Source organism: Prunus mume, linkage group LG4 (assembly GCF_029339155.1).
Source record: "Prunus mume cultivar Tortuosa linkage group LG4, ASM2933915v1, whole genome shotgun sequence".
Lineage (NCBI taxonomy): Eukaryota > Viridiplantae > Streptophyta > Magnoliopsida > Rosales > Rosaceae > Prunus > Prunus mume.
Genome location: NC_142701.1, coordinates 6,294,265 through 6,310,187, shown reverse-complemented (window position 1 = coordinate 6,310,187; position 15,923 = coordinate 6,294,265). Strand labels below are relative to the sequence as shown.

General features: G+C 37.8%; 1 protein-coding gene across 1 annotated transcript; it reads right to left on the bottom strand.

Annotated features, from left to right (window-relative positions):
* Positions 1–2,601: 2,601 nt before the first annotated feature.
* Positions 2,602–3,636, bottom strand: LOC148917777 (mitogen-activated protein kinase kinase kinase 20-like). Its single transcript, XM_089051168.1, has one exon. It carries the CDS (start codon positions 3,634–3,636, stop codon positions 2,602–2,604), a length of 1,035 nt encoding a protein of 344 aa, XP_088907294.1.
* Between the last annotated feature and the right edge of the window lie 12,287 nt (positions 3,637–15,923).

Sequence of the window (15,923 nt, the reverse complement as noted above, 5' to 3'; positions counted from 1 at the left end):
TGCGCGACGGAAAACATACACGTCGCAAGATACTCTATTATTTGCGCTGACAAATAATTCCGTCGCGCAAGTACCTTTTCGCGATGGAAAATGTACACGCGCTCATATTTATTATTTGCGCGACAAATAATTTCGTCAAGCAAGTAACTTTTGCGAACGGACAAAAGACCTCGTCGCGCAAAACATATACATATATATATTTCTGATATATACACACGTATATATTTGAAATTGACGATCGAAGTAGTTCAACGTATTCACATAGGGTTAAACAGTGTAGCTGTAAAAAATCATCAAAATCAGAGTCAAAATAACCGTTAAATCATGACTTTTCGTTTATAACCGTCGAAACGTTTTGTCCCGTTACTTGATCTATGAATGTTTTTTTTTTCTCATTTTCGACATATACGATCTCGAAGTATAAACAAACGTATTTGACGGCTGGATTACTGAAACTAGTTTCCTAGAATGCGTATTCCATCAAAACACAATATTCATCAAAAATGAATAATTTCTTTATACATTCATTCAGTATAACATAAGATTATGTGATGTCCTGTACTGTAAATATCTGAGATTGAAAATCGAATTACATCTCTGTATTCATATAGGGTCAAGAACCGCAGCTGTAAAAAATTTCAAGATCGGAGTTAAAATCACCGTTGAATCGGGACAATTTGTTTAGAAACGTCGAAAAGTTTTGTCCCGTTACTCAATCTCTGAATGTTCATTCATTATGATTTTTGACGTATACGATCTTGAACTATAAAAAAAGAAGATTGCCGGTTGGATCATTGAAACTAGTTCAGGAGTTCGGGTTTAGGGCTTAGGGTATAGGTTTTAGGGTTTAGGGTACAAGGGTATGGGTTTGCTCATATCTCCCACCCATTGATGCATCTTGGAGACTGCAAAAAGTGGCTTCACAAGACCAAGCACCCGTCAAGAGGATCAAGCCGAAACATATAGATATAATTTGCACAGCTGGTTGTTAATCAATTCGATTGAAGCTAGTGCTAGTGGCAAAGCAGCTAGGATTTGATAAGGTAAATGAATCAATGAGCAGGTGTACTGAAATACTAGACTGCTCTGCAGTACTTTAATTATATAGAGAACATAATGGCCTTTCTTTACATCTTTGTGTCGTGCCGTACAAATTAATCTGCTATTATGATGTTGACTTGCAAGATTTATAGCTCTTTTGATGCCACGGTAAGTTACTTGCTAAACGCCTAAACTATGAGGACTCTAATACCTAGCTATTCAGTGCTATTCTCACAATTTTTGTCCCCACTTATTAAAAACAAGAAATAAAGAAAATTGTAAAGTTTAGATACGTGGTGCTACACCTAGCTAGCATGTTTGTTGCACTTCTCAAATTTTGATGTTGGTGTGTTTCTCATGTTTGTTTTTAATATGACTAATTTTTTTGCTTTAGTACTTGTTGGCTATATATATGCAGAAGCTGGATCGTAAGCATGTAACTTGCATATTATTTTCATGTGGTTGCAGGGACGAGCGCAGGTAGCCTTCTAGCGGCCATGCTTACTACCCCATATGAAAATAATCGTCCCTTGTATGCTGTTGAAGATATCATTCCTTTTTATCTCGAACACTGCCCTACAATCTTCCCCCAATTCAGGTACAGTTGATTGTTGACAGAGAGACCACATTGTTGTACTATGTACCTTTCGTATGCATATCATATTCCTTGCATCGTGAGTTCGCACATTATTTGAAACTTTTAAGAGGACCCAAACAAAAGCAATCTTGACGATGAGAGAGCTGTTGGACAAGGAATGTTGTATGCATACGAAAGGTACATAGTACGACAATGCGGTCTCCTTGTCAACAAGTTTGTACCTAGTAACTGTACGACAATGGTTTCTCAGACTCTCTCTCTCTTTCCTTTGTGTTGCTACAGAAGTGAATGTTTAATGTGATAATGTTGACAAACTGAGTAAAATCTTATATGCTTTATTTGTTTTTTGTTTTTTTCAAAACTCCATTGCTAGAAGTTTAATTTGTGCGTATAAGTTTTCGAATTCCACTAGTCTCTCCTGCATCAAATTTCATTGTCCTGCTTCATGTAGTCAATGATCAGTTAACCACCAGAAGAGAAGGACACTGCAGCAATTGGAAAACCAGAGAATCCCAGTAGAAGTAGCACAACAAAAAAAATCACAAAATTTCTCTGAGCCAAGCTATATACATTCATAACCACATGAAATAGAAGACTCGCTATCACCAGTCAAATCATTATAGATATCCATTTATGTTCTAAAATATCATCAGTCCCCCAACAAATCATATCCTTCATCCAATTATTCTTCCAAAATATCATCTTAAAGGCATAATAGAAATGGAAGTGAAGCTATTTTAAAGGCATAATAGACAGCTTGCCTCAGTTGCTGTAATATTACTATATTGAGACCATTAAAAGTACACAGATATTTCGATAAAAACTTGAATTATATGTTTGTACACTTTTATGGTTACAGATTTGACATGATTGATTTGAATTGATTCATATTACAAACAAAAAAGGAATACAACAACAAACAACCTAGCTGGAATACCGAAATCCGGCAGGGAAGGATGCTTTCATTGTACAATGGCAGAGTTTGCATGGTAATCTGAGCTCGGTTTGAAGCAACATACACCAGATGCGTAGCCCAAAAAAGAGTTAACCAGCTTCACCTTGGTATGACCCTCTTTTGATGATTGTGGCTGCGCTACGAATGGACGAGACAAGAGACTTTCCGCTGTCAATCTTTCCCTGCCGTTTATCGCAAGGCAACTCTTGAGAAAATCCATGGCCACATCTGAGATTCCAGTCGGAATTTTGCAAGTACGTAGATGATCAAACATCAACACGTCAGGGAGATTGTTTGGATTGTAACCAGGCTTCAAATTCCAGGGCGACTTGCCGGTTAGCATCTCAAACACAATACAACCTAGAGACCAAATATCAGAGGACTGATCTTGTTTGTTATTAATAAAAGCCTCTGGGGACAGATACCTAGGCGTGCCTCTCCATCGACTGTAATTCACCTTGGTTTTCTTAGCGAGTCCAAAATCTGCAATCTTGGCTACAAAACTAGTACCACCAGAACTAGTTGTTGTGGTAGGCACAAGCAAAATGTTGTCCGGCTTCAAATCGCAGTGAACATAGTCACACTTGTGAATATGTTGAATCCCTTCAAGAATTGACCTTGTGTATCTTCTAACATCATATTCGGGTAATTTATGACCTTTGGATTTATGTATGAGACCATCTAGGGTTCCTCCGGAAGCAAATTCTAACAACAAGTTGTAGACCATGTCACCCTTGTCTGTGGCCGTGGTCTCTTCACCCAAGCGCTCGATAATGAAAGGGCAACCCTTGATCTCAAGGAGAACGTCTGACTCATGTTTAATGGACTCAGAAGCAGAGACCTTCGCTGATTTCACCGCCATCATTTCTCGCAAATTGAGCATACGGCGGCTATGCTCATCCTTTGTTGGTTTCCTGGGAGTAGCAAGAAAAACATAACCATAGCTTCCTTTTCCAATCAACTTCCCTCTCAACCAGTGCACTCCATGACTGCACATGCTGTGCTTTTCTCCGTCTAATTTGTCTTCTACCTTTCTTTTCATTATTCTTCTTCACTCAGTAGTTCTTTGTTTTCTCCACAAGGAAATAAGCTTGTCTTTCTGACAGAATTAGCGGCTGCTTGATTGTGCTCTGTAATGCTTTATAGTTTACTCTAGGGCATTGGAAGATGCATCGAATGTGTGGTTTAGGGTATATAGTTTACTTCTTCAGAAACAAAATTGAACCTACTTTGCTCATCTTCTTCCACATTTCTACTAGCATTAGTAGTCCATTCCCAAGGTTCTCCATGCCATGTCCAAATCTTATAGCTTTGGTCAATTCCATTAAAGTATAAGTAGTCCCTTATAATTCCAACTCCAAACAATCAATATTCCCACATTTAACACATGGACAACGAATATGAGTTGAATTTTCAAGATTTTCTATAGCAAAATTCAAACATCCTTCCACACCTAACTCATATGCCTTTGATCTTCTATCCGCATGGATCCATGACTTATCCATCTCACACACTATAAAATCACACATATGATAAAGTGAAAAGACCAGCAAACAATACTATATTGACAGAGAAGAGAAAAAAGTGGAAAAAATAAAAAAAATTCCACGAATCGACGACGTTTTTACAAAATAATAGTCGCGTAACATAGATTAAGACAACGGCATGTCTATTTACCATCGTCTTTAAGCAACTAATAAGATATTTGTTAAGGTTAGGGTCGACCGGCGGTAGTAAATAAAAAGCCGACGTATAATAAAAATTTTGACGACGGTTGGTCCCACCAACCATTGTCGTGGCTTACAAAAAACCAAAGCCTAATTCTTCCATCTCCGTTCTTTTTCAAAGAACCCTTAACAAAATGCAAACATTAAAACATAAAAGAACCCATATATAGCTCCCGTCAAGAACCCATAGCTCTCAAAACATAAAAGAACCCGTATTAAGAAACCAAAGCTGAGAGAATATACAAACTAACAGAATATTTAGAGAGATCTGAGAGAATATATGTACAAACTAATAAGAGAATATTGAGAGAGAGCTGAGAGAATATACGTACATGGATATTGAGAGAGCTGAGAGAAAATATCAAATGCTTGAAAGAGCTCAGAGAATATACCCAATGCTTTGAGAGAGAGCGAAAACTTTAAGACAAATTTACGTTGAAGAGAGAGAATGAAATACTTTAGGGTTAAAGGAAAATTCTGAAAATTTTAGATCCCGGTCAAAAATTTCAAAGGACCGCGTTTATTAAAGACGACGGTAAATACAACCCAATCGTCGTTGTATTTCAGACTTACAACGGCGGTTATGTTACACCGACGCCGTTGTAAAGCATTTTGACTTCGCCCATACAAAAACCGGCGTCTAAAGTATTCAATAATTAGATTTGCTTTATGCGTTCCTAGGATTCGAACGCGCGTAATTTACCAAAAAGTGAGAGAGAAACCGGCGTCGTTTCAATAAAACCTAAACCCTAAACCCTAAATTTTACAATAATTATAAAAAAATACACAAGTATGAGTAAAATGAACCGAAAATTGTTACGGACTCCTTACAACAATGCCTTCTATATAAGTAGGCTAATATCCATATTAAATATTTTTGAATTTTATGACCACCAATAGATCACATAAACCTTATGGTTATGTTATGGAAAGTATATGACTATTGTGCTTTGTCTCTAAATCCTTTTGACTTTTGTTATCACTTCTAATTTTGAAATCTAACATTTAAATTTTCAGGCATGTAGGGGGGATATATTGCCTCAATGAGTGCATAGAATTTGTCGGTTTAATTTTTGGATTTTTTTGAATATATTTTGAATATTAGTAAATAAATACAAATAAAAGATTTTAAAAATTAAATTTTTAAACATTTAGGGGAGATAAAATCTTTCAATGAGTGCATGGTAGTTGTCAGTTTATTCTATGGAATTTGTTTTGAAATTATTATGAATATTAGGAATAAAATATAAAAGTGATACAAAAATTAAATGACAAATGTACATAACCGACGTTGCATCCGTTTACAACGATGGTACATAACACATAACGCCGTCCTAGAAACATTAGACGTTGTAATGTACTCCCCGTCATCGTTAGTATGTTACTACGTCAACCTTTTCTTAATAACCGACGTAAGTAGAATTTACACCGTCGATTATTATGTTAATGAGGACGTTGTTTAGATATACAACGTCACGTTTTACCTTGTAACCGACGTTGTACTCTTTTAACACGTCCTCTCTGTTGTACTAACAGAGGTTGTATGTTTATATTAACCTTCGTGTACATAAACCTTACATGACGTTTTTGAGAAATGCAATCGATGTTTTCTTTCCCTCTACTTCAAGACGGCGGTTGTTCATAGATATGAGACGTGTAAATAAGAATGAGACGTCGGTTTTTGGAATTTAATTTAAATTTTTATGATATATTTTCATTTTATTTCATTTAACGACATAAATATTTTATCCAAAAAAAAACTAGAAACAAAAATATATTTCATTTGATTTTTTTGATGAATGTTCAATTAATTACCAAAAATATGTTTATATACATTATAAAAAATTAAAATAAACCTAAATATTTTAATAATAAATTATATCACTTATTGTTCTGTAATTGCTTGTTCACGAATTCTGCCTATTCCAGCCTGACTTCATCAATAAGTGCTTGAGTATACACAACTGTTTCCTTTTTCTTGTTAAACTACAAATAAAGAACAAAAATCGACGTGTTATAAATATTAAAATGACGGTTTTAAAGGAAAACGTCGTGGTATTAAAACAAAGAAATTATATCATAAATTTTAACTTCTTCTCAATGCTAGGCCTGGATCATGAATTATATCTCTCATGAAACGCATCACGTAATTGCGACACTCTACATTTGTTGGTTGTCTAGGAGTGCCTTGTAGATTTTTCCATATGAGTGATTTACGTGATGATTGTTTGCCTGTGTGAGAGTTATACATTTTGATTGAACTGTTTCAAGAAAACAAAAAGTGTTAATGACAAAACTAAAAATCAACATTAAAAACTATTAACCGTCGTGGTAAATAAGTGAAGACGACGGTTTGTTAAAACAAATGACGTCGTATTTTAGTTGAAACGGCGGAAAATAAGAACTGTCGTTGTGTATCATTCTAACGTCGGTGATGAAGAAAAACGACGTATAACCAAAATTGTTTTTAAATTTTAAAGTTGAACATAAAAAATTAAAACGTCCTAAAATGAAAAACACAAACGACGTGATATTTCAATTAAGACGACGGTTTCGAAAAAATACTGATGTTGTAAATGATTTTAAACATCGGTTATAATATAAAATCGTTGTATTTTCACTACAACGTCGGTATTTGAAAAATCCGTCGTATCATTCAAATGCATAAATAAAAAATCTTACTTTTTCGTTAATATACTTACGTATTCACTATATTTCTCATGTCCTCGTCAACAGAGTGGTTTGGCAATGAATCCATGTAATAGACAGTCTCATTAGCTGGTCTCACAATTATTAACACCCAATGACCCCTACACAAAATGATCCATATATATTCAATATACTACAAAAAAAAATATTACAAGGGACCAAGTATAGAAGGGGACTAACCCTGGATTATAAGGCAAGTAAAATTGATCCCCATCTGCGTTTTTCAGGCGTTCTGAGAGATGTTTTGAATGGTGTAACACCCCGACTCCAAATTTATCCCATGTTTTAATTAATTTGAGTGGAATTACAAATTTACCCTCGGGATAGGGGTAATTTGGTCATTTCTTATCCAGAAGGAATTTGGGAATTTCGGCTGTACCGTTGCGTAGAGCACAGTGAGATGAGTCCGTAGACACGAAGTGGGCTTGAATCGGAGTTGTAACGAGAGAGTTACGATCGAATGAAACTCAGTGGCATAATCATAATTATTTGAAAAATGGATTTTTGATAAAAAGTCAAAAATGCCCTCACTCTCTCTCTCTCCCCGCTGCTCTCTCTCTCTCTCCTCCTCGCGACACCACGCTTTCTTACCTTGCAACTCCGCCACGCCACGGACGCGATGGGATCGGTGCCAAAAGGATCGGCTCAACCCCGCCACGACCCGCCCTTCCCGATAGCGGCCACCACTCCACCGGTAGTCGAAGAAAGGTGATTTTCAGGCGGTTCTCGCCGATTTTCGGCCGCTTCGTCGTCGTCCGTCCGCCACCATTTCTGAAGAGCCGGGCGTGTTGACAGACCCGTGACGTGGCGGGTGCGCCCCGATGTATGAGGGGAGATATGTGATTGTTTTGAGGTCGCACATGTCGTATGAGTAGCGGCGTGTTGACAGACACACGTGGCGGGTGTGACTTGACGTATGAGGGGAGATATGTGATTGTTTTGAGGTCGCGCGTCATAGGAGTAGTCGGCGTGTTGATGACCACACGTGGCGGGTGTGTCCCGGCGATGAAGGAGGTATGTGCTTATGTTGAGGTCACACGCCGCCGTGGAGTAGCCGACGAGTTGATGACCACACGTGGCGGGTGCATCCCGGCGTATGAGGGGAGATATATGATTATGTTGAGGTCACACGTCGTCATAAGAGTAGCTAGCGTGTTGATGCGGACTCCCATCGTGGCGGGTGCATCCCGACGATGAAGGGAGATATGTGATTATGTTGAGGTCACAAGTGTCGTAGAGTAGCCAGCGTGTTGACCCCATTCGTGGCGGGTGCGCCCTACGTATGAGGAGAGATATGTGATTGTTTTGAGGTTGCACTGAGTCGTAGGAGTAGCGGCGTGTTGAGACCCTACACGTGGCTAGGTGCGCCTGGCGATGAGGGGAGATATGTGATTATGTTGAGGTCACACGATCGTTAGAGTAGCCGGCGTGTTGCACTTACACGTGGCGGGCGTCCCGGACGATGAAGGGAGATGTGATTGTGTTGAGGTCACACGTGTCGTTGGAGTAGCCTGCGTGTTGACAGACCCCATACGTGACTTTGGATATTCCGGCGTATAGGGAGGTTTTGGTGAGTTATGACTTAAAGAAAAAGGGTTTCAAAGAAAAAACTACGTGTGGCTTGATCCCTTAGTAAGGCACGAGGCAGCACTGGGATAGCGCCTAGGTACAGCCGCACTAGGTTTAGTTAGGTGCTTTGTTGAGTGGTGCTGACTTTGTCTTTGGTCCTAAAACTCGGATGAGACCGAGTTTAGATGTGATTAGATAATTGTTCATACTACCGTTTGACTACGGGAGGGTGGTGTTAGTGTGCTGTGGTTGAATTAGGGGCAAGACCCGGTTGGGTTGTTGTATGATTAGGGTAAGGCCTTAAACTACTTGTGTTTGTGTTAGGAGGTTAAAACCTCATATGTTGGATTTTTGGGAAGTTAATTTATGTTATGTGAAGGCTGGAGGCCGATTATTTGGAATTGCATGAAATTATATTGTGCATGCTGCCGGTTGGGTGATAAAAATGTGTTTCATGCAGATGGAAATTTTGGGGAATGTTCAATTTACAGGAGACTCTGCAGAAATTTCGGCAGAAAGTCTCATACCCCAACTCCTTTTTGAAAAAGAAGGTTACAATCTAGTGAGTGGGCCCGATATCGGGTGATATCTGGTTTCCACAGGATTCGTCTCGCTTTCCGGAAAATTGGGCCAGGGTCCAGTCAAATGGTGAGATAACATTCCGCATTGAGAGTCGACTTGTCCAGGGTCCACGAGGCCAATAAGGTTTACCATATTTGCCATTTTTAAATAGTCAAATAAGTACCTAATTAACCATATGAAATTCTTTTAAATGAGATTTTAATTTAAAAGAAAGGAAATGTAAAAAAAACAAAATTGGATTTCTAGAATTACCTCATGTATACTGCAATCACTGTGGATCCAATCTCAACCACGGAAGCAAATTGTAAAATGTCTTCACTCAAGAGCCAGGTATCATGATTAGTGCCAAACACTTCCTTTGGCATGTGAATTCTAATGGCCTCGTTAGCAGGCTTCAACTTGGTCTCCACATATTGGCATAGGGCTAACAGTAAGAGCAGGCATGTCAAGCTTTGACAGGTCATGTGACAAGAAATAAATAAACTTTGTACATTAAGTAAAATAAACGACTCCAACAAATCAAAAAACCGACGTGGTATATAATATCAACGACGGTTTCTAAAACATACTGATAGGGTAAAGGTTATAGACGATGGTAAATACATAATAGTCGTTGTGTAAACGTTCTAACGTTGCTACACAATAGAAAGGTCGTCTAGGTTAAACTAGATGACAGGTTTTAAAATAAACACCGACGTCTATTTAAAATTTAAAATTCTGAAAAAGCAAATGTCAAAGATTTTACCGTTTGATCTTGACGGTTTTCAGCAGCATCAGCATCATCATCAACATCAGCATCATTCGTGGGTTTGTCTTCATCCAATTCAAGGCCTCTCACATTAGAGCAGCTTGCTTTGTCAGACATAGGATTTTTTGGGCTTTGCTCTTGAGGAATTGGAGGAATTGGAGTAATTGGTGTAGTTGGTGTAGTTGGAATTTTACTGAGCAAGTTGGGATCAAAGTTGGGTAGTTGATTGAATTGTTACAACATAATTTCCCTTTCTGATGTGACTGCCTCCATACTTTGCCCTGGCCTCCATCTTTTTGGTTTCCTCTCTCACTGCTACCATAACACTTTCCTTCAATTTGTCAGCAAATTTTACTCTTGTTGTCTAGGCAAATTGAAGAATTGAGTTGAAACCCAGCTCAACACCTCGACTTTCCCACCATGTTCAGGGGTTCCCAAAGCTAAGGTCAAAACATCATTGCTGCCAGAGACAGTCAAAGTGCCCTCGAGACTTGTTTTCAAATCATCCTAAGAGTGAGAGAGAGAACGTTAGTGAGTGAACAGATAGTAAAACTGATTAAATAAATAAATTAAAAAAATATTAACGGATGTGGTAAAGTGATTAAGGCGAGGTTTATTTAAAAACAGCCATGAAAAGAATTTAATCGTCGGCCCATTAAAACTACCGTCGTGTTGTATACGTTAACACATCGGTCCATTAAAAAAATCATCGTTTATTTGACATTAGAGATAAAAAAAAAAAAAAAACTTAACCAAAATATTCATTGATCCAGACATAGTGTACAAACCAATTGCCGAGAAATAGAAAGGGAGAGAGAGTGTGTGTGTGTGTGTGTGGATATGAAGAAAGTTCAAAATTTAATTTAAAAAACCTAACACATAAACATAAAACCATCGTTGTAATTTTATATAGACGTCTGTTTTATAAAAATACTGACGTTATATATTTTTTAAAAAGCGGTAATTAAAAACCGTCGTTGGGTTTCATGTCTAACAACGGTTACTAAAAAGATCGACGTTTGAATGAAAAATAAAACCTCTGTTTTACAAGTTTAGAACAGAGTCAGTGAGACTTACGATTAATTTTGCCTTCTTTGCAACCTTTGGATCAGGGATGTTTCCCTGTTTATCTTCTCTTGCCTTCTTCCATAGCAGAGATCAATCGATTTCTTCACCGGGCATGGTTTCTTCCAATTCATCCTCCAAACCAACGTACCCTTTTCGAGACAACCTATGGTTGTACTCGCATTTCTCCCTTCTTTGTGAGATCGCTCATAATGCACAGCCTCAAAATCTGGGGATAACCTTGAAGCTACAAAGACATCCCATTGCAATTTCTCTATGAAGTTATAAAGTTGAGGAGGCTCTTTTAACTTCTCCCTCTCATTTGCGAATGGAAGGATAAACTGCCTAGTTAAGGTAGACTTAAAATCCTTCCATTTTTTGGAGGCAGACGACAACACCATCTTCTTGCCCCCTTCCCCAACAACATAAGCCATTTGAACAGCTTCCCAAATCTGCTCCTTTAGGTCCTTAGGCAATTCAGTCCATTTCTTGTCCACAAGAGGGACTCTGGTGCATGCCAAAACATCAATGTAACTCTACATCTCAATAGCAGCTTTGCCATGTGGTCTGCCATTTTTATTGTACTCAACCACAGGCTTAATCTTATGGATTTTCCTCTTCACAACACGGCTCATTGTGTTGATACCGCGAGTCGATTTCGTCACTTCATCAAATGTCGCAGAGCTTGGGTCTTTCTCGGAGGATGAAGTAAATCTCATCTTCTTTGCAGGATTGCTTGGAACAGATTTGGATTCAGCCATTTGTGCCTTTGAAACTGCAATGTCCTTGCCTTGACCTTTTGCCGCTTGAGCCTCCTTACTTTGAGATTTCGAAACCTGTTTAGAGAGAAGTACAAACTGCAAGAAAGATAACAACAGTTAGGTAAAATACAGACGTAAAATGAATGTTGACGACGGCAAACAAGCAGAACTGTCGTGCTAATCTATAAAAACGTGGATGTGCTAATATGACGTGGTCATTAACTTAAGACGAAAGTAATTAAATACAACCGTCGTCGTATTATTAGTTCATAAATAAAAACACTTGATTTTTCCTCTCCCGTTTGTTTCAAATCGTACCACGGTTTTCTCTTTCAAACGACGTATTTATTAACACACCACGTCAGTTATTATGAACAGTCGTGCTATTGAAATAGCAAGAATTTAATTACCATCATGGTGTATCAAAAAAAATGTCAAATTCGATAAAAACCCATCGTCCTCACATGAACTGTGAGTGGGAACAGTAAAAGATTTGGCCTTTTCATACTCTAGTCTTGTTTCAAACATCAGTGTGACTCGTTCTTTAAAAAAAAACTTCAAATGAAAGGGAAAGTGAAGAAAAAAAAACGGAGTGATAAAATACCTTTGGCTTGCAAAGAAAGTTTTCTTTGGAATAAAATTTTGGAGACGAAGATGAGAAGAACGTAAAAGAGAAAGCTGAGAATCGAAGCGTAGCTTTTCGGAAAAGAGAGGGAAATTGAGAGAAAACTGAAAATTTTAGAGAAAACATAAAAGTTTAGGTCAGGTGACCAAGAAGTTTATATAGTGTCCCAAAGATAACGACAACAACGGTAATCATAAAAACTGCCCTAGTATGTACTTACCACGACATTAAAATAACATCAACCAATGTAGTTAGTAAAAAAGCCTTTTGACTTTTTGTATTCCAAAACGACGTGGTTAGTTGGGCACTACACGTCAAAAGTTTACTTTAAAAGAAGTATTATAATAAGTTACCACGTCGCTTTTTTATAGGTAACCGACGTTGTTTGTCTACTCCTCGTTGCCTTTAGTTTAATAGCCGACGTTGTTTGGTATTTAATACGTCTTCCATGTTTCAAGAACTGACATAGATTACTTGTTAAATGTCGTTAGGTGTAATATAACTGACGTGTAGGCGATTGTTTGGATGTTGATGTGTGTGTACGTTTGTGTATCTGGAGGACACAAACAAACACACATCATCAAGTTCCAAAAAATTGTCTCTCTGAATGCAAATATGTTTCTGCCGTCGTCAAATTTTAGAGGCAATTATTTGGATATTGATGTGCGTGTGCGTTTGTGTATCTGAGGACACAAACACACACACATCATCAACTTCCAAAAAATTGTCTATCAGAATGCAAATCTGTGGCTGCCTTCACAAATCTTAGAGGTAAATTTTTGGATGTTTATGTGTGTGTGCGTTTGTGTATCTGAAAGACACAAACACACACACATCCTCAACGTCTAAAATATTGTCTTTATGTGGTCCGATTATGAAGAGGAATAGAGTTCCATCTGGTAAGATTTCGTAACTCTCGGATCTCGAAAAATCTGATTATGTCGGTGGTTTTCTGTTATAAACTGTTGTGGTTATTCTCAATTCTTGTCATTAATATGATCTACCGATGTAGGAAACCATAATAATATAAATAAATTGAAAAAAAAATACTATTAAGACGACGGTTTAGATATAACGTGAGACGTATAAAGTGAATAAATACTACGGGAATTTTAACTTCACGACGTATCTCTTGGGATCTCAGAAAAATCTGATTCTGTCGGCAGTTTTCTATATAAACCGTCGTGGTTATTGTCAATTCTTGTCATTAAGTTGGTCTACCGTCGTAGGATATCAAAAAATTAGTAAAAAAATAATATTATTAAGATGACGGTTTATATATACGGGTTGACGTCTAAAGTGAATAAATACGATGGTAAATTTAACTTCATGACGTGGTAAATTTTATTATACGGCGTTAATTGAACAAACCAACGTGGTCAGAGTTAAAGATACCATCGTAGTATGCTACAAGAAATAAGTCGATAAATTTATCTTACATTTATTTAATACGACGGTGTTTTGTAATTTACCGCCGTGGATTCTTTTGAAATTATACGACGCAGAATAAGAAAACTTGGTCGTGTTTCTTACGGAGTAAAAACGGCGGCTATTTATTTACACCATTGTCTTTACTTTCTACGTCGGTAGAGTCATACCTTCTGCCGTTGTTTTTTGGCTCATAGTGTACTCTGAGGAAAACCTTTTTCAATAAGACGTCTGTTTTTAAATTAGGTGTGTCCTTTTTTCGGAACACTCTTTATAATCTTCATTTTTTAGTTGTTTAAGTTAATAATACAGCGGTTTTATAAAACCGTCATCTTTTCAAACACAACGACGGTTTTCATTTGAGCAGTCGTTTTTCTGGTCGTCTTTTTCACTTTTTGTAGTAGTGATATCAGTTTTAAACCCTAATTATTTTGAGTTGGTATCAGAGCGGGTTCCGATCCATCTCTACAACATCAAAACCCTAATCCTAAAAATACCTATTTTCCGTTGCAGCTGGCCTATACACCTAAGCCTGTGCCGTCGTATATGTCTTACTGTCATCGTCATCACCTAATTTTTCGCGCCGCTATCTATCACCATGTCGGATGTCACTGACTCTTCTTCTTCTACTCCTATTGTGACGGTTCATACCGAATCATCCACTAACCTACCTATGGGATTCAAATTGAATGGATCCAACAATGAGATATGGGCTTCGATGATTGAACTCCATGCTACTACACAAGGCAAATTAGGTTACCTGACTGGCGACACTGATGCCCCTGATTCCAAAGACCCGAAATTTGGGAAGTGAAAAATTGCTGATGTTGTTGTGAAAATTTGGATGCTGCAAACTATGGAACCCAGTTTGTTGATTATGTTTCATACTCTACCTACTGCTAAGGAAATTTGGGTGCTGAATCGATGTTTTATGATGGCTCGACATATCCCGGCTCTATGAATCATGCGGTGCAAAGGGCTACCCGTCTCAAGCAAGAGGGTCGTCATGTCTCTACCTATTTTGCTGAACTTAAGGCAATCTGGCTTGAATTGGACAAGAGATGTCCTTTTTAGATGAAGTGTGATGATGATATGAAGACTTTTCAAGTTGTTGTTATGGCAGATCGTGTGTATGATTTTTTGGCTGGCCTTGATGATACTTATGACAAGGTCCGCAGTGATATTCTACGAAGTGATAAAGTTCCAAGTATCGAAAATGTATTTTTTATGGTTCGTCAAGAGGCTCAACGACAGATTACTATGCTTGGATCTCGCACCAAGATTTGGGAACCTTGTTGTATTTGCTTCAAAAACAACTGCTTGGTTTCTCCGCTTACAAGGTCAGCTCTTCTGATTCTTCCTCGCAGCAATTCTCGCAGAAAAAGACAAATTGAAGTGTGATCCTTTGTGGTGAAAAGAGACATATTATCGACACTTGCTTTGGGCATTGCATGGGGTACAGTTGGGAGAAGGAAGCGGGGCGTTTAAAAGGAACAAGTCAATGGCGCAAAGCTCATATGGTCATGTTGCTCCCACATCGGTGGTCGACATCACTCTGGGTACGACCATCTTAGTGCTACTCCTCCTCCGACTTTGACCGTTGTCTCAAGCACTCCAACACCTCCGCCTCCAGGTAACTTTGGCAAGGAGTTCCATGCCCATGATACTCGAGATACTGGGTTGGATTATTGATTCAGGAACTATGACCATATGTCGTATAATTACCTTTATTTTCTATTACACTACGCCTCATCTTGATCATGTTTTGTTGCTAATAATGCTACTGTTTAATCGTCACGAAATTTGGTTCTATACTCTTTACACTGTTTACCCATGCCAAGACCATGTACGTCGTTTAAACTCTCAAATCAGATTTTTTCCTCCAATCCGCGACAACTAATTTTTGTGCAATAAAATAATGAAAAAAATTAGAAATTTTTATTAAAAAACCCAAAAATTAATGAATTTTTTTTCTATAAATACTAACCAATACTCTTTACTTTTAACACCAAATCCTCATACATTTTCGTCTCTTTCAACTATTATTCACTTTCTATTTAATATTTTTTTTCACTTTCAAGTTTTATTTTTTCAAATCTTATCCGAAATTTTTTC